The sequence below is a fragment of the Carassius gibelio genome, chromosome A23, assembly GCF_023724105.1.
Source record: "Carassius gibelio isolate Cgi1373 ecotype wild population from Czech Republic chromosome A23, carGib1.2-hapl.c, whole genome shotgun sequence".
In the NCBI taxonomy this organism is placed as follows: domain Eukaryota; kingdom Metazoa; phylum Chordata; class Actinopteri; order Cypriniformes; family Cyprinidae; genus Carassius; species Carassius gibelio.
In genome coordinates this window covers 9,553,260-9,571,483 of record NC_068393.1, presented here as the reverse complement: position 1 = coordinate 9,571,483, position 18,224 = coordinate 9,553,260, and the positions used below count along the sequence as shown (strand labels likewise).

The 18,224-nt window shown below is 39.8% G+C and overlaps 1 protein-coding gene across 6 annotated transcripts in view; it reads left to right on the top strand.

Moving 5' to 3' along the window:
• The window catches only part of LOC127945048 (tensin-2), a 48,615-nt gene that overhangs the window by 21,291 nt on the left and 9,100 nt on the right, over positions 1-18,224 (top strand). For 4 of the 6 annotated variants that reach the window (XM_052541567.1, XM_052541568.1, XM_052541566.1 and 1 more), the window contains exons 2-17: positions 403-508; positions 1,047-1,084; positions 9,632-9,670; positions 10,453-10,491; positions 10,883-10,932; positions 11,819-12,002; positions 12,097-12,147; positions 12,265-12,387; positions 13,093-13,157; positions 13,376-13,488; positions 13,728-13,788; positions 14,168-14,243; positions 14,373-14,502; positions 15,019-15,084; positions 15,311-15,427; positions 16,016-17,600. In XM_052541567.1, coding sequence (XP_052397527.1) covers positions 403-508; positions 1,047-1,084; positions 9,632-9,670; positions 10,453-10,491; positions 10,883-10,932; positions 11,819-12,002; positions 12,097-12,147; positions 12,265-12,387; positions 13,093-13,157; positions 13,376-13,488; positions 13,728-13,788; positions 14,168-14,243; positions 14,373-14,502; positions 15,019-15,084; positions 15,311-15,427; positions 16,016-17,600 — 2,843 coding nt within the window. Of the gene's footprint in view, positions 1-160; positions 227-402; positions 509-1,046; positions 1,085-9,631; positions 9,671-10,452; positions 10,492-10,882; positions 10,933-11,818; positions 12,003-12,096; positions 12,148-12,264; positions 12,388-13,092; positions 13,158-13,375; positions 13,489-13,727; positions 13,789-14,167; positions 14,244-14,372; positions 14,503-15,018; positions 15,085-15,310; positions 15,428-16,015; positions 17,601-18,224 lie in introns of all 6 variants that reach the window. The other 2 variants (XM_052541569.1, XM_052541570.1) reach the window with 1 other exon arrangement.

The following is an 18,224-nucleotide window of genomic DNA, read 5'->3' as shown; positions in this document are numbered from 1 at the left end:
AATTAGTATTTGAGGAGGACATGTGGCTGTCAGATATTTTGTAGTCAAGCGCTGCACAGTGCGCTTGCTATGTGGAGTTGTTTGTCCTCATCAAGTTTCTCACCACAAGATGTGCCACTTTCAGATAAAAGGTTTGTCGGGTTTTTGTTTTTGTTCTTAGCATTGAAAAATGAGCTGCTGCACAAGGAAAGAGAGAAAGATGGCTGACATCCAGAGGAGAGTTCAGGTCAGTGAAGGGAATCGGGCGGAAGAGCAGAACGCAAGGGAAGATTTATTTGGAAAAATAGTGAACAAATGACAAAATGACAGGATTACAGACGGTTACTGAGAGAGAAGCATGAGTTAAGCAACAAATAAAGAACAAAACATTTGTTTTTTTTTAAACGTGTTTGTGTTTTCCAGGCGGGGAAGGGCGAGCCCCACGTCTTTAAAGAAAAGACCTTCAAAAAGAAGCGGCAGTGTGGGGTGTGCAGGCAGAGTGTGGAGAATTTGGGCTCTTTTTGTCGAGGTGAGTGCCATCTGACAATTTCAGCCTTTATTTCAGTTTTTTTAATTACTTTTAATGACAATGACCCATAAATAATGTGGTTCCACTTGTGAATTTTTTAATGAGAAGCAACATATTTTTTGATTGTGAAATTAAATAATTGGCTTTAATATTACTGTACTGAATAAAAATATAAACAAATCACATTACAAAATGACAAAAAATAAAATGAAAACCAAAAAGATAAATATAAAAGTAGTTAAAATATTAATAGATACCATGATAGTATATAAACAATACTAAAATAACACTATGGCACTTTTATCGGAAGTAATTTTTTTACTGTAATCTTTAATAATCACAAGGGAAAAGATTTATAATAAAGATTTTAGATGCTATTTTGATACTTTTCATCCCTAATAAAAACTCCCATAAATTGTGTTACCTCACATTGTTCACTAATATTCTCTGTATGCCACAAATGCATAATGAAACCATACCAGATCTTATGCAGTATTCCTCCCTAACCAACACATTTCCCTCTCTTTACCGCCCACAGTCTGCAAAACAGCTACTCATAAAAAATGTGAAGCCAAGGTAAGAACATTTCTCCCTTTTCTCACCAGGTCATAATGAATTTATCAATGTCTCTTTCACTCCCTCTTCAGATTAACATGGGCGTATTAAATGGGAGTTTGTGTATTTAAAGGCAAGCGCTCTCTCTGTGTTTCCTGCACTGAAGGATCCCTGTGTTGGGGTGGCAGTGTTGGCAGCCACACCCCCGCACCACAAAGCTGTAGTGAAAGACTCATTGATAAGACCAATGCATGCCAGCACTGGCACACACATATGAGACACGTCTCCAGAGGAGCACCATGGGATCTATAGGCTCAAGCTAAGCAGTAAAGCTATTTGCTTTATTTACAGTTGCAGACATTGTATAGACTAACTATTGTGATGCCCAGTTTTATATAACCTTATCCGTCACTCCCTGGCAAAATTTTGGTAATGTGTAAAGAAACTCTGAGTGATTTAACATGCCACATTGTTATCCAATGAACAAATTACCAACCCACTGAAACACTCTTTACGACACAAATATGACTAGGTTAGATGATTAAGTGAACTCAAGAGCAGCATGGGAACTGTATGGATATAACAGCCTGTTTTCCCAAAACTTCCTCTGTCATTTTCCAGGGTGTTACACCACATGCATTATGTTACCCATCACAAGCATGTTTAAATAATCTTTTGTTTAACCTGGTTTATATATGTTCAGTGACAAGTTCATGTACCATTCAAAACCCTTCGATGCTGGCTGTGAAAGTCATCAGCTTTGCCCTTGTAGGGAGTGGCCACCCTCTCTGGAGAACATGAGCTTTATAATAAATCTGAAAACCTTATCAGCCCTCTAGAGCGTCAACCAGCCCTCCCACTCTTAACACCTCCCAAGACAGAGCAAAGACAAATTTCAAGAACACTTAAGCCCTTTTAGGTCAGAGTGCCATGGCATAGGTCCAAGTCATGGGTCCAAGAAGTGTCCGGCAAACTCTTGCTCCATATTAAAGTGCTATCACAAAAATGTAAGACAGCATTGAGTTCAAAAATTAAAACACTGAGCACTCTTGCAATGCAAACCTCACTTTTTAAATGATTACACCCTGTATTTGACCCTAAACAGTACTTCATTTCAAAGTATAACCTGCAGATGTTTTATTCGGCGCAGCAGAAATCAATGTAAGCCCTTCTCCTCTGCTCTTTAATATAGAAAAAATCCACTCCAACACTATTCAGCGGTTTCATGTAGCTCTCTTAAGCTTTTGTCCCCTCCCTGAGCTCTGTCGCATTATTCGATGTGAATGGATCTTTATTCACCTCCTCATAGCACTGGCCTTATTGGATTTTACACAGATTTAGTGTTGCAAACTTAGATGGCTTCATCTGTGAATTGAATGGGAATGTCCATATGTTGAAAGCTATCAGTTCTGTAATAAATACAGATATGTGGAAAATAAAGAATAGGAAAGGAGCCAAATAATTAATAGAGGATGTACTCTCAGACACGAATGGCTTGTTAACTTCATCAGCCATTGGGGAGTTTTTAAAGTCCTATTCAAAACACTTGAGTCGTAGTCCTTATAGAGTTCCTTGTGATAACAGTGATGCCTGGCTATGTTTTACCTGTTTATGGCAGTTTCTCAATAAACAGTGTTGTAATTTGTTGCTTGGGTAATGTAGGGATTGGTCAGGGTGGTCATCCACCAATCTGTACTCATTGCTCTTTAGATTTAAGATATTTATATGCATCATTGTTTGGATCAAATATTCACTTGAGTTGAACAGCAGATATGAGCTGGCTGTGTCTGATCTGTAACCAATAAACACAGTTTAACAAAAGTCTACGACCTCACTGGTCTGTTAATGTTTTTTACTTTTACCCACTTACATGGAAAAACCCCAGTAAAGTTTTCCCGAAATGCATTTCCTGAAAACAGAGATGAAAGGGAATTATCGTCAGTACCGCTCACTTTGTTTGTGTGCCTGTCGGGTGTGATGCAACCTCGTCTACAACCTTAAACCACAGGATATAACCCCCAGCCCACTAACAAGCAACTGACTCATCTTTAACTTGTTTTTAGCATTTAAGTCAAGCTGACCCTGCATGACCAATCACCGTTCAAGAGTCACAGTTTGTCACAACTGTGGAGGATGCCATGAAGCTTTAGACTGAAAGTTTGAAATGTAACTTGCATAATTCATTTCAGCAGGTTCAAAATAATTCAAGATGTCAGAAGAGACAACCTTCACTCAATATCGAAAAATATCGATTAAAAAATTAGATTTTTTTTGTGCTTATTAGAGTATTTAGGCTTTAAGCTAGTAGCATGCTAACAAAAACTTTATTTAAGATTATTGCTAGTCAAGTTTTCCAATGCAGAGCGCTAGTAGTGTGGCAAGTGAAGTTGCTGTTTATGTTCCAAATCATTCACTTTTGAGTGTCCATGACAGTTAGCATGCTGTCTTACCACATAAAGTCAAAACTCTGTATTTTTCTTTTTTCCATGCATCCTATGAGCAATAGGACTTTGTGCCAGAGTGGAAAATTCAGAGACGGGGGGTTAAGGAGGGCAGAAAAAGGAAAAAAAGAGAGAAGACCATCAGAGGAATTATCATTTCTGCCACTTTTCAAGGCTAAAGGGATCCTGTTTCCCATGTTACTGGTGCTGAAGTGGGATATGAACTGGTATAAGTGGGAAGTGAATGGGTGGGCTCTTCCAGTAAATTGTTCATTTCATCACCCCTCTTTATGAGCTCATCAATGCCATGTGTTTACAAAACTTTGCACTTTGCATATATATGACTCTATCTGTGTGTCTCAGCTTTGTCCAGCAGTTCTTGTTTCGTTTTGCGTCATTTAGAGGTTTGGCTTGTGACTCAGAGGTCTGGATTATATCCGACTCTTAATGTTGGGTAACAAGGAGAGGTATATGCCAAAGAACAGAGCTAAAAGGTATAAATGAAGGAATCGACCACGGATGCAGCCTAGGATGCTGTATCATGCCATCTATCTATCTATCTGTCTGTCTGTCTGTCTATCATCCATCTGTCTGTCTGTCTGTCTATCATCCATCTGTCTGTCTGTCTGTCTATCATCCGTCTGTCTGTCTGTCTTTCATCCGTCTGTCTGTCTGTCTATCATCCGTCTGTCTGTCTGTCTGTCTGTCTGTCTATCATCCGTCTGTCTGTCTGTCTGTCTGTCTGTCTGTCTGTCTATCATCCGTCTTGTCTGTCTGTCTGTCTGTCTGTCTGTCTGTCTATCATCCGTCTGTCTGTCTGTCTATCATCCATCTGTCTATCATCCGTCTTTCTGTCTGTCCATCTGTCTATCATCCGTCTGTCTGTCTGTCTGTCTGTCTATCATCCGTTTGTCTGTCTATATACAGTGCCTATAGATTCATTAATATTAGAAGCTTATCTATGTATCCTATATTCTTTATTAATTAATAGATAGGACTCACAAAAGATAAGCTTAGTGTCACTGACTCATACTATTTCTAATAGAACTAATTAAATTACTTTTTGTTATTCTATCAAAAAAAAAGAAGGAAAGAAAAGAAAGAAAGTCAAGCTGCCATGAGTTTCCCATTGCAATTTGTCATCAGTTTAATTGGCACCATATGGAAACTATCCATATGCACAACTTTCAAGTGAAGAACGGTGTCTATAACATCAGTACATTCTCCAGTATGTCCACGTCTTTGTATTTATAGCGTCCATAAAGGATTGTATAAACACATGAGATCAGAACAACTGCAGCAGAGGTGGGACTTTTCCATTGCTGATATCTGCTGATTGTGTTCTGTTGATTGTTTAGATTTGTCTCCATTTGCAGGGAACTTATTTACTTCGGTTTATTCATATCTAATCTCTTTGATTGGCTGCTTCACTCTAGAGGTTTCTGATTCCTGTTTAGTTTGGCAATAAGACAATAGAAGGGGTGATGTAATAGCGAAGCTCCTGTTAGAGAGACTAAAGGAGAAAGATAGTGAGTTAATTAGAGGATGGTTATAGCTCTGGTCTGTGTGTACTGTACATATGCTGTCTGCTAGAGTTTGGAGAATATCTCAGTTATGGATCTCCATGTAGGGAATCAATCCAAAATAAAAAGATGTAATCACGTTGTGTGTGTGAAAGCAGACCTGTGTGTATTCCCAGCCTCTCCCGCGGGATCTGTTGAGTGTGTGTAAACATGCTCACAGCTGCTCGAAGCTTGAGGTCATGTTCACACACTAAATCACAGCCAATTAAGGAATAGAGAAGGGTTTGACATTTACATTTATGCTTTTAGCAGACGCTTTTATCCAAAAGCGACTTACAGTCCATTCAGGCTAACAATTTTTTTTACCTAACGTGTTACCTAACACATTTTGCGCTACTAAGACAGTGCTCTATCATCGAGCCACAAGAACATCTGTCTCATACTAATGTTTAACAGTTAATTAGCTGGTTTGGTTATTATATGGCTTATTATATATATTTTTTAATGTGCTCACATTCACTCTTATTTGTACGCATAATATGCAAAGAAAAATGAAAACGTTTCTTGCCTTGTAACTTTCAGTTAGGGATTCCATGAATCACATATGATACAGTACCATATTTTCAATGTATTTATTTATTTTGTATTTCTACTGGCTATTATGTGCATCACTACATTAAACATCCTACAGGTTGTGTAAGGTTGCTGTGTAAACCAGCAAACAGCAGTTCTTACTCCAAGCGTGACGTTAGTAATGAACTCAGCCGTGTTTCGTTTTTTGCTCGAGTCACTCTGGAGTCAAAACACATCGCTGTCACGTGAATAGCCTTCGTTACTACTGCTGAGGTATTACACTTGGCACATGTACTCGCCTGTGGACCGCTCCTCACCCTAAACGTCCCGTTACACGTGGGAACATGTTCCTCAGAGCTCGCAGGAGAACACAGGGGCACAGAACCGTGGGCTGCTGGTACTTCAGAGACAGATGGAGGGAGGAGGGGAAAAAAAATATGACAAATGTACTAAAAAAGCAGGATGAAAGGCTGCTGCAGGAGTTGTGCATAAGTTTTGGCCCTACCGATGGGATTCAGAGTTTGTTCTGGCTGCAGGCCGGCCGGTCGGTCTGAGGGAGGTGCAGCGCATCGGCATTTTGTTAAATGAGGGAAAAATGAAAAGCGGAAAGTGTGGATTGGATAAGGAGAAAGAAAGTCAGAGCGAGTGATGGAGAGAGAGAAAGAAGAAACAAGAGTATTGGCGTGGAGGGGAGGAAAAAGATTAGCGAGGGGAAAGAAAGAAGTATTTTGGATTGCAGCAACAAAAATTCACCATGGTAACTGTAGTTTCCACCAAAATAGCATAGCAGCTACTCTTGTTAGCGGCTGTTGCTCATTCTTCGGGATCTGAACAAGCCCATAATCCTTTGTATTCAACTTTGGCACATAGCTCATCCGGCACTTTTTGTGCTACGGACACATGAGTGATACCTCAAATATTGTTTGGAAGAGATGTGATATTACTTTTTCCAGACTGTTGGACAATGAAATAACAGAAAGTAAAACAAATCCCATACGAACACATATCTATACTTGGGTGGAGGCCTCTTTTGATTCTGGTCTGTAAGCAAACCAAGAACATCCTACCCACCATCTACAGCAGTAACATGCTTTAAAAACACCCGAGAAATTGCACATTTCCTTTAGAACATAAAAAAACAGGTAACGTGGGATTAGGTACCAGTGTCACAAAATAATAATTCAATACAACTACTTACTTACTTAATAAAAAGATAATTGATAACAAAAAGCAGATTCTTCAGATCAGCTCAGTGTCAGGATAGTGTGACTCTGAAGATTGCACATTGAAAATATAAATAAACTAAATATGTGTAAGTGTTGTAATGTTACATTTGAATCATATTTCTGTTTGTATTATATTTTATTCAAATAAATGCTGCTTTGTTGAGCATAAGATATTTATATATATATATATATATATATATATATATATATATATATATATATATATATATATATATATATATATATATATATATATATATATATATATATATATATATATACTTAACGATTCTTTGAACGATACTGTATTTTGGATGCAAATGTGCTGCATTTTTGTAAGTGAATATCAAATACCGTTATAGAGGAAGAGAAAGGGTGAACAAGTGCTGCATGAAAACATGAACAGGATGAATGAGGAAATGTTAATGGAATGATAGACATGCAGAGAAAAAAAGGGAATGGCTAGATGGAAGCAGGGGGAAATGAGCAGAGCAAGCAGGGAAATGTTCCCAGGGAATTAAAGCATCTGCTCATAGCGACAGAGCATTAGAGAGTGTGAGGGTCAGTAATTGGCTCTCAGCAGCTGATGTCTTTAACACAGAGCCAGTGATATCTTTTACACCTGGTAAAAGGAAGAAATAGAGAGATTTCTTGACTTAATATACTATTGGGAAGATGTTCTTTTCCACTGGAGTGAAATATTGTTCTTCTGAGTTCTGAATCCACAATGCGTTTTGAGACATAATCGTTCACTTTCTTCAAATGTGATAGTAGCGTTTTGAGCCAAGAAAAAAGGAAACTTGATATTATAATGAAATCCCACCTAGCAACACACTAAAACATCAATGTGAACGAACACGGCCTATTGGGGTAGTAGTGCACTGTTTACTGCACAGTATGCACTAGATACAGCTTAAAAATTGTTATTTTACATTTTGAATTAAATATCGTAAAATCAAATAATGAGTCAAGAAAGAAGTGTTAAAAATTTCTGCTGGTTTATCAGATGCATTCATCAAACTGGAAATAGAGGGATGCGTTATGTCCAAAAGTTGAGCTATGTGTGTGAGCTACTAAAACTCTTTGGGTCTCATTCATGAAACATTCGTAAATATACGAGTAAATATCTGAGTAAATATCTGAGTGATTTGCACGTAAAGAGAACTTCCCAAAAACTCTTCTCCTGATTCACAAAAACTTCGTAAACGTCAGATGTGAGAGTGAAATGTGTGTGTGTGTGTGTTAATGAATTCCAATCAGTCGTAAATGGGACGCGCGTGCACGCTCACTCTCAATTACCATAAGTCCCGCCCATTAAATCCGTCTGACAACTATATATGAGCATCAAATTATGACACCAAACGAAGGATTTCAACATGTCTTCTCAAAAGCGACTGAAAAAGAAACATTTGTCAGCTGCAGAAATTGAAGTTTTATTTTCAGAAGTTCATTCAAAACGCCACATTTTATTTTCAAGCGTACTAGTGGCGTATCAGGTCCTAAAAAAGGAAGTTTGGCAGCATATTACAGATCCTATTACTGGCTCTCATAATAAAAGTTAAAAGAAAAACCGTATGTAATTAATATATAAAATATTTTTTTCAAAATGCTGTGTAAATATGTACCCGATTAAGGTGAATTAAAATGCAGCCATATTAATGAGCAAAACGTTCAGACGTTAAACGCACTATTTACGCGTGGCTGGGAGCAGGTGTAGATTTCTTTCGTACCAACTAACATTTGGAAAATAAGAACGTTTTATTTGAATCCGAAAATTTACGCCAAAACCACTTTACACGCGATTTACACAAAAATTCGTTCTGCTCGTGTTTCATGAATGAGACCCATTCTGTACATATAATCTAGAGAGAATTTGATTGGACAAAAGGACACGCCCATGAGTGCAGGATGAGTCATCAGTACTTTTGGACCATTTTTGGTCAAATAGTTAAATGTGAACTTTTAATAAAAAGTTTACTTTTCGCCATGCTAACATGTAGCTACTTTAGCGTATAGATAAGCTCAATGCTAACAGACATGCATGCAAAAAGCCACAGAACTCAGTGTTGGCATTTATTTGGAGACACAAATACCCAAACACCCAAGTCCCTCCATCCTCCAGAGCCTCATAAGTCGTGGTTGTGTTGAACAAAAACATACAGTCTTTTAATAACTCTCTTTCTCACTCCCTAGACTCAAACACACACATAGGCAGTCGTAGGTCAAGGCCTAGTGTAGCGTCTGCGCTTCTCCCTGCCTCAGCCCTTTTCCTGAGGCCAAACAAACAGGGCAGGACTGGGCAGGGCAGGGGATCGGATGTGTGGGGAGGGGAAGGGGGGGCTTCATGTTACGTAAGCATGAATGTCATTGCACACACACTGCTGTAAGCACACTAATGACGCCTCCGCCCCCTTTACCCTGTGCAACAAAACATGTAGACATGTAAACATGTCTGTGTGTCTGTCGGTTTCCCGTCATAAAAATACTGAACCACAATTTATGTTGTTGTGTCCTGTTATTTTGGACGAGATCATGCGAGAGGAATGTGCATACTAATGTGTTTGGTTACTGCCCATCGCCCACAATCCCTTGCATCTCACTTTTTCTCCAGTCTCAGTGTTATCAGCAGATAGTTTGCTTATCTGTTGCTTTGGGGAAGCATTTCCTTTCTCCCAATCCAGACAGATCCCGCTTCACCACTCCCTTCCCCTTTAACCCCGGGACGGAGCGGGGAACGAGGCCGTGTTGGATGGTGGAGGAGATACCGAATGAGTGTTTGAGTCATGTTCCTTTTCTCTGTTTCAGATCAGCACAGCCTGCATCCCAGCACAGCCCTCCGAACTGGTAAGACCTTTTCTGTCCTTCCTTGTATCTGTTATATTTTCACTCAATGCATCTCAAGATTTATCATTTTTTATCATGTTTTTTTGTTCTTATATTTATACCATCTCTTTCCCTCTCACTGGATAACTCACTGATTACTTTCTAGTTCATTTACTTTTCCGTTTATTCACTTTTTCATTCACACTGTCATTCACTCACATGCTAGTGGTAAAAATTACTTTATTGCATACTTGTTGTTTGAAAAGCTTCATTTTTAAACTTTTATTGCACTACCGTTCGAAAGTATAGGGTTGGTACAATTTTTTTAATGTTTTTGAAAGAAGTCTATCATGCTCCCCAAGGCTATGTTTTTTTATAAAGACAGTAAAAACAGTAATATTTGGAAATATTGTTACAATTTACAGTTTTCTATTTGAATATATTTTAAATTGTAATTTATTCCTGTGATCAAAGCTGAATTGTCAGCATCATAACTAACATCATAACTAAGTCTTCAGTGTCACACGATCCTTCAGAAATCAGTCTAATATGCTGATTTGCTGCTCAAGATCTGATTTATCTGGTTATTCTGATAAATATTTTTGTTAAACTGTGATATAATTTTAAATAGAAATATTGTAACATTGTAACTGAGTTGTAAAGTTACTGTAGGTTGTTAGTTTCATTCTTTTCATTTAGTTGAGTTGTGTTGACACAGTACAGACTGCATGATGCTTCTGGAAGCACATTTCTGAGTTGTTGCTCCGTTCATGATGTTATATCTGTGTTCTCATCTGCTGCAGCGAAGGGGAACGTCCTCCTCTAGACACATTCAGCATCTGGTAAGATGAAAACATTTTCCTCTCTTTCATTGTCTTTCACGCTAACTGGCACATGGCTGTTCCTCTAGATCAGGGATTTTTGGTCAGCCCCTTTGACCTGAAATATTGATTGATATTTGAAGTACCCCTGAGATTTTAAGTTAATGTTTCAGTATTCACATGTCTTCTTCACTTCATGAGCTCATTAGTAGTGAAGTCAATGGCAAACATCTTTGAACTGCAATACATGTGTTCATTTGTTACAAGTGTGATGTCAGAAGTCATAGAGCCAGTGTTTAATTTTCTGTAGTGTTTAATTTTCTGTAATTCACTGTCGTGTCAACTAAACAAAAGTTTATTTAGTTTATTGTGTCCAAACACAATGGTATAATATCGTTTTGTCTTTTTCCAGGGCTCGACCAAGTCTCTGACCCACAGCAAACAGAGAAACACTCTCCCGAGGTACGTTTGGCTGAAAGGCTCGAAGCTTTTAAAGCATCAAATCTCAGCCCATGACGTTCAGAAGTGGTTGAGCATGCTTGAGTTCTGAGACTTTATTTCCTCAGCTAATCTCTATTTATCTCAGATAAGTTACCTCATCTCAGCAGGGTTTTATTCCCTTTGGATTTGATGTGAGAAGTCAGAAATCTCTTTTGGCTGCAGTGTGGTGAGGAGCAGAGAGCTAATCTGTGTTAGTTCAGCTCAGCTGTGTTCAATCAAAACCCAGCTGTCCAGTAAAATATCATTCACTGGACTTTCACATGATCCTTTATGATGATTCTAGTGGCAAAATAATTAATTATAAATATAAAATATTGTTTTATTTTATGTGGGATACTTTTTTGTATATATATTTTTTAAATGCTAATTCAGGGATATAATGGACAGAATAGAAATTAATATTTATTTATTTCCTAAAGATTACATTTAACAGTTTTAAATCATAAATGATAAATGTCAGACTATGTGTTATTGTATGTGGGGGGAAAAAGGAAAATAATAAATAGTAAAGAATCAATGCTATTGTCCATCCCTTTTCTCTCATCTGTTTTCCAGCCATCCTTTCTGGTAGCTTTTTCCGTCTGGTCAAAGCAATTCCAGATGCTGAATTATTGCGGCTAAAAGCTGGTGGACATGGTTTCGACTTGGTAGACCATCTTGGTCAATGTAGATGTTTGTAGATCATCTTGGACCAGCAACCACCCAGCTACTATATTCCTAAAAACAGCTTAACCACCTTAATCACTCAGGAAATTGAAGTTTTGTGACTTTCAGTTGATGTCTATTAGCTTTTCAGTGATATTTAAGTTGGTTTTCCCCTCTCTCTCTCTCTCTCTCTCTCTCTCAGGAGCTTCAGCGTGGATCGGGTGATGGACAGAGTGATGGAGAGACACTATGATTTCGACCTCACATACATCACAGAGAGGATCATCTGTGTCTTTTTCCCTCCTCTGCTGGAAGAGCAGCGGTACCGCCTGAACCTCAGGGAGGTGGCAGCCATGCTCAAGTCCAAACACCAGGACAAGTTTCTGGTACGTGAATCAGCGTGTATTTACTGAGGGACGTTTACTTAGTTTCAGTGTATTAGAAGCATTTTCATTGTTCCCGTCCATTTTCCTCCCACAGTTATTCAATCTGTCTGAGCGAAGGAATGACATCACCCGCTTAAACCCAAAGGTAGGGGCTCCGCTTTTATGGTTTTATGTGTTTATATTGCTAGTTGCTTTGCGGCTGAACTTTTAAAGGTCTGTTTACACCACCCAAGATTAAAAAGTCTCTCTTTGTCTCCCTCAGGTTCATGACTTCGGCTGGCCAGATATGCACGCTCCTCCTTTGGATAAGATCTGTGCCATGTGCAAAGTCATGGAGAACTGGCTGAACTCTGACCCCCAGCATGTGGTCGTTCTGCACTGTAAGGTCAGAGGTCATTTTAGTCTTTTACAGTTCATGCCATGTCACAGGAAGTGACAGAGTACTAAAGGGTGCTGACGTGACCCTTAAGGACCACCCTGCAGAGCTTCACCACAGATGATAACATGAAGCCAGACCTGAGAGGAGGTCTGATTTGACAAGCTTTTAGTTTTATGTGAGGGGGAAAAAAAACTAAGACTGAGAAAGCACTGATAGATATCGAATTGTTTTTGATGTTCAGCTGGACCAAAACGTTTGGGATTTGAATGCAGATTAAACCTGGATATAAACACAGATTTAAGACTTTTTGTATTTTAAACCAAAGAAATGTTCGGACGGTCACATGTTCTTCCACTGAAGCTCAAGATGGTTCGCCATCATCAGGTTTTACACAAACTTGCTGTCATTGAAGCAAAAGGGAAACATGCCAAAATATATAAGCAACCACCATTAACACCCTAGCAGCTGCTTGAAATCAAGCTGGAAAAAAAAACGCTTTATAAAAAATCATATTGTGAAATGCATGTTAATTTTTTTTCTTCAAAATATCTTTAACTCAAGTTGTTTGTCTTTTCAACAGTGGTCTCAGACTTTGTTGCCCAAAGGTGTAGGAAGGTCCTGACTGTCTGAATGTCTTCTTCATTTGCAACAGATTTGAAGTGCAAATCATATCTGTAGCAGTTTTATTAATACGTATTGGTTGAATTTTAGGGCAACAAAGGAAAGACGGGTGTTATCATTGCTGCCTACATGCATTACAGCAAGATATCAGCAGGGTAAGTTCAGCCCTTCTACTAAGATTTTATATCAATGATTTTAAATACACTGGTATTTATTTATATGAATATTTTAACTGAATCTAAATGTTAAAATGTCTCTTGGTTTGTGTTTGTCCAAACAAGGACAAACTTTATTGATCTTTCTTTATTGATCTTTGTGCTCTTTATATACTTTTTGCATGACTTGTATATATTTTGCAACATTAACTCTGCAGGTATATCTATTACTTCGGAGGCCTGCTCTCAGGGGCCATCAAAATGAACAGCAGCCCACTCTTCCTCCATCATGTCCTCATTCCTACCATCCCCAATTTCCAGGAAGACGGAGGTGAGTGAATATTTGCATAACTTAATTCCCTGAATTCATTCACACATAAGCCCTCAATAAGGTCACTGAGGTAATATGTGTCTGTATGAGCACATAAGTATTCATTAAACAAACCTCCCTCACATTCACAAACATTTCAGGTTTGTTTTTAATCTTTTGCAGTGGAGGAGAGAGAGAGACACAGGGAGTTTGCCAGTTCCTCCTTCATATCTCACTTTTTTTCCTCACTCTCTTGACAGGTTTCTTCCCTTTCCTGAAGATCTATCAGTCCATGCAGCTTGTCTACACTTCTGGCATATAGTGAGTGAGGTTCTGTTGTAGACATGCACATCATTTAAAGCATAATTAGAGGTGTCTGCTAGGACAGAGGTGTCACTATCACTGCTGCTTATTAATACTAATAATAAAAGTATTAAGATTTGGCACATAGTTTGGCTCGCACTGTTTGTGCTGCAACTTTTCCAAGCAATCAGACGTATGGTTTTCATAAACCTAGATTATAGGAGGGACCTGGGGCCATGTATAGAGACCAGAATATCATAAAAACTTTTTCACTTTAGTTAGCAACCACCTAGAACGCCCTAGCAATACCCTAGCATTAAGAAGTGGAGTTTTAACCCTTCATATGTTCATAAAAAAAAATCTAGTTTAAAGAGTATGTGTGCTATCTTTCTTGTAGTGACGTGCAGGGCTCTGGGAGCAGACGGCTGATTGTTACTATTGAGCCTGCACTGCTGCTGAAAGGAGACATCATGGTATGTGGGGCTGTTTTTATCTGACACTGATATATCACAACTGTCAGAACCATAGGCATTTCCATCACTTTAATCTCTTGCTCTTGCTCTCTGTCACTTTTATGGCCTCCTTTTCTGTCTGTCTTGTAGGTTAAATGTTATCACAGACGGGTTCAGTCTGCTGAGAGGGACTCTGTGTTTCGACTGCAGTTTCATACGTGCACCATTCATGGTGCTCAGCTCTGGTTCGGCAAAGGGGAACTGGATGAAGCTTGTTCAGGTACATTTTTTAGAGGGAGAAGCCAAGAATCATATGCCAAGCTCATATATTTTTACATTAAAACCAGAGCCGTCTGTCCGACTCTGACTGCCGTGAGCTGAAATGGCCTTGGGATATCAGCTGAGCTTGGTTTTTTTTTTTTTTTTACGATGTGCTTTTTTATTTTGGTGGTCTGTGTTCTTTTAGCTGTGCCATAAATTATCACCCTCGTTCCCATTGGGTAACACGTTTGCACCACAGCTGCGTGATTGAGATGAGATACAGACTTTCACGTGAAAACTGATTCTCTATGGGCTTACATACAAGCATGGGAGGCAACTTCAATTGCTTCTAAAACTCTGGGAAAATTCCTAGATATTAATCATCATTATAATCATAAACTTATGTATAAAGTGTGTAGTACGGAGAGGATATTATATACACAGCTCATTATTAATGACAAATATTATTAGCTATTAGAAAGGGTCTTCTGTTTTCCTAATGATTAACAATGTCTATTCCCACTTTTTCTTGTAGATGACAGATTTCCCTCAGATGCCACAGTGGAGTTTGTGTTTTCATCTGGGCCTGAGAAAATCAAAGGTAACGTCAAAACCTTATTTAAGCTGCAGATGAAGTTCTGTGAAGTTACATTTTTAGGAACCATGAAATTGTTTGACAAGTCCAGTTAGCTTTTCTGAGCTGACACATAGCATTTCCCATTGAAACAGCAGGCTTCTATCACATTGCGAGGTCATTAACTGTGTTATAATGCAGATGTACTTAGTTGTAATTTCATATTTTGTGTGTGTGTGTGTGTTTGATTCAGGGAGGGCGAGCCAGAGGAATGATCCAGCTGTCAGCGTTGACTATAACATGAATGATCCTGTGGTGCGCTGGGATTCTTATGAGAACTTCAATCAGAGACATCAGGACAGCCTAGAGGGTACAACTTTTCATTCATACAACCACATACTGGTGTTTATTCAAGCCTTCAGAGGGAACATACTGTATTTTGCTTTTTTCTTTTGAAATAAAAGAGGTCGATACTACTCTTTACAAGGTTTACAATGTGTTGCCAGATCAGATTAGTGAAACTAAGTGGCAAAAACGAGATTCAGAAACAACCATGGTTATGACATCACAACCATGAGCACATTACAAATGGTCAGGTTTACATATTAACACCTTGGCAGATGTTTTTATTGTGTATTTTTATCATAACCAGTGTTGAATTAACAGCATACAAGTGTCACATTAGTTAATAACACTAGTGTTTGCATTTAGAATTTTCACCTTGATACTGAAGTTACTTTTTCAAATAAATTATGTATTATGTCCTTTACTATTGTATATAATAATGATAATAATGTTGTAATATAACTTGTAACAGGAAAAGAATTTGAATCTGCAAACATTGAATGATATTTTAAGTGGGCTTTAGAGAAATATTTGAAAGTGTAGATTGTAAAACTCTAAATTCTTTCTTGCAATGAAAACTGATTAAAAAAACAACTCCCATACATCCCTCTAGATATCGCGCACACACATGGGCCTCTAGATGGCAGCCTGTATGCACAAGTAAAAAAGCGTTGTGCTGCAGGCTCCACCTCCCTGCCTTACACCAATGGAAGCCCTGCAAGGAGTTCTGAGGAGAGGCCAAGTCAGCTTCAGTCTGTTAGTACTGATTCTGGACACTCATCTGTGCCACCTGGCCAGCTCGATGAACCGACTCGACAGGCCCCGCCTACTCAGCAAGAGAGGGAGGAGCTTGAGCGTCTGCTGGGTGGGATTGAAGGAGATGGAGGGAGGGATCGTGACCGAGAGACGGCCATTTTGGATGACTGTGATTCCTTGCCTCCTGAAAGGACTGGGTCACTGAGGTTAGGCCGTTCATGCTCATGTCGGGTGGGCTATAGATCCCAGCGTTGTGCTGAGCCTGGATGCGATGGACTCCACCACTTACCTAATGGATACTGCCTTGATCGTCCCACCAACACTAATGGACACACGGGGGCTCCTTCTCCAGGGATGCCATCTGTCATAGGGCTTTGCCAACACCACAGTGCCAATCCTCACCAAACTCTGCCACCACCAGATCTTCTTTGGGACCGTCAACAAAGTTCACAGCTCTACCTTCATCGCACTTGCACAGAGGGGCCATCACACCACCTGTGTCCATATCCATCCCAAGAGAACAGTCCACCTCCACATAGTCTGAATCCCCGACTGCTCTTTAGGGCGGACGAGTACATTCCATACCCCCACCATCACCACAGTCATCCACATCACCAAAAACCCAGCGGACCCTACCACGATGTCATGATGATAGATGGCCTAGTGACACCCAGCTGTCCCTGTCGAGACTGCTGTCTACGGCGAGAAGATTTCCGCACCCTCCATTTGGACAGAGAGGAGGGCATACACTGGGAAAGGGAGGCAGAGCTTCACCGGGATATTGGGTTAAGACGGGGCAGAGAGGCTGATATGCAAAGAGGGGCGGAGATATGGGACCAGGAGTCAGGGCTAAGAAGGGGCAGAGAAATGCCTCTGCAGTGGGACAGAGACCGAGAAGCAGAACTACAGTGGGAGAGAGAACAAGAGGCAGAATACTGGCACAGAAGGGCTACCGTATCCCCCTACGGGCCTCACGGTCATGAATTACCAGCATTTAATGTTGATCCACTTCCCGCAGGCCATCCTGCATATCCAGAACCCTCCCGGTCCCACTCTCATGCCCATCTGGATCTCAAGTACAGCAGCAGTTCCAGTGGATATCAAACACCACACCAGACCTGCCCCTGCTCCCCCTACCAGCCTTCACCCTCAGAGAGTCGCGGCTATGCCTCGGATTACCAGTCTGAGTCCACGTCCCCTCTTCCCCCTCCCTCCGCCTCCTGCCCTGGCCCAGTGCACCATGGCAGCGGACCTATAGATAACCAAACAGACTCCCACCCTCAGCAGTACACCTCTGAAGCAACAGCTTGGCGTAGTCACATTACCCATGGTTCCCTACGGCGGACACATCAAGATCCACATGCCCCATGTTCAACACCCTCTGATATTTCAGGACCTCCAACACCAGTCCACACAAGCAGTCCTTTGCAATTCCAGGAAAGGTAAATGCATTTATCAATAGATGTGGGGATGCTCCTGCAGAGTTTAGCTCTGACCCTAATCCAACACATCTAAACCACCTGAAGCTGAAGATCCAACTCTTAAAACACAACTGAACCAGCTAATTATAGGCGGTGTTGCAAGGTTAATTTTTCAACTAATTTGTGCAATTTGCATGTTGGTAATAAACATTTAAACTGTTATCCATTGTATTTTATGTTGTTAGGTATCACAAAACGGAATATAATACGAAAAAGTAGGTACTATCTTACAGCGGTTTGCAACGATTCTCCTTTCCCCCACAATGCATTGAATTAAGTCAAGTTGGGGAGAGAATTTCCAAAGCCCGCCTTGAGAGCATTGAGAGTGACTAAAGAGACAAGTAGTATACGAGAGTATTCAGATTCAAGCACAAATTCTAGATAAATAGATAAATACATAGATATAGACAGATAGATAGACAGATAGATAGATAGCTATCGACCAACAGCGACCAAAACTTTCCTTACAGCACAAGCTTTCCAATGCAGTTTCCATGGGATGGCACCTGCCTAACACAGTGACAGACACGCGGCTACGTTTTCAACATTTTCACCGGAGGAAAAGACGTCATGATAACTGCCACT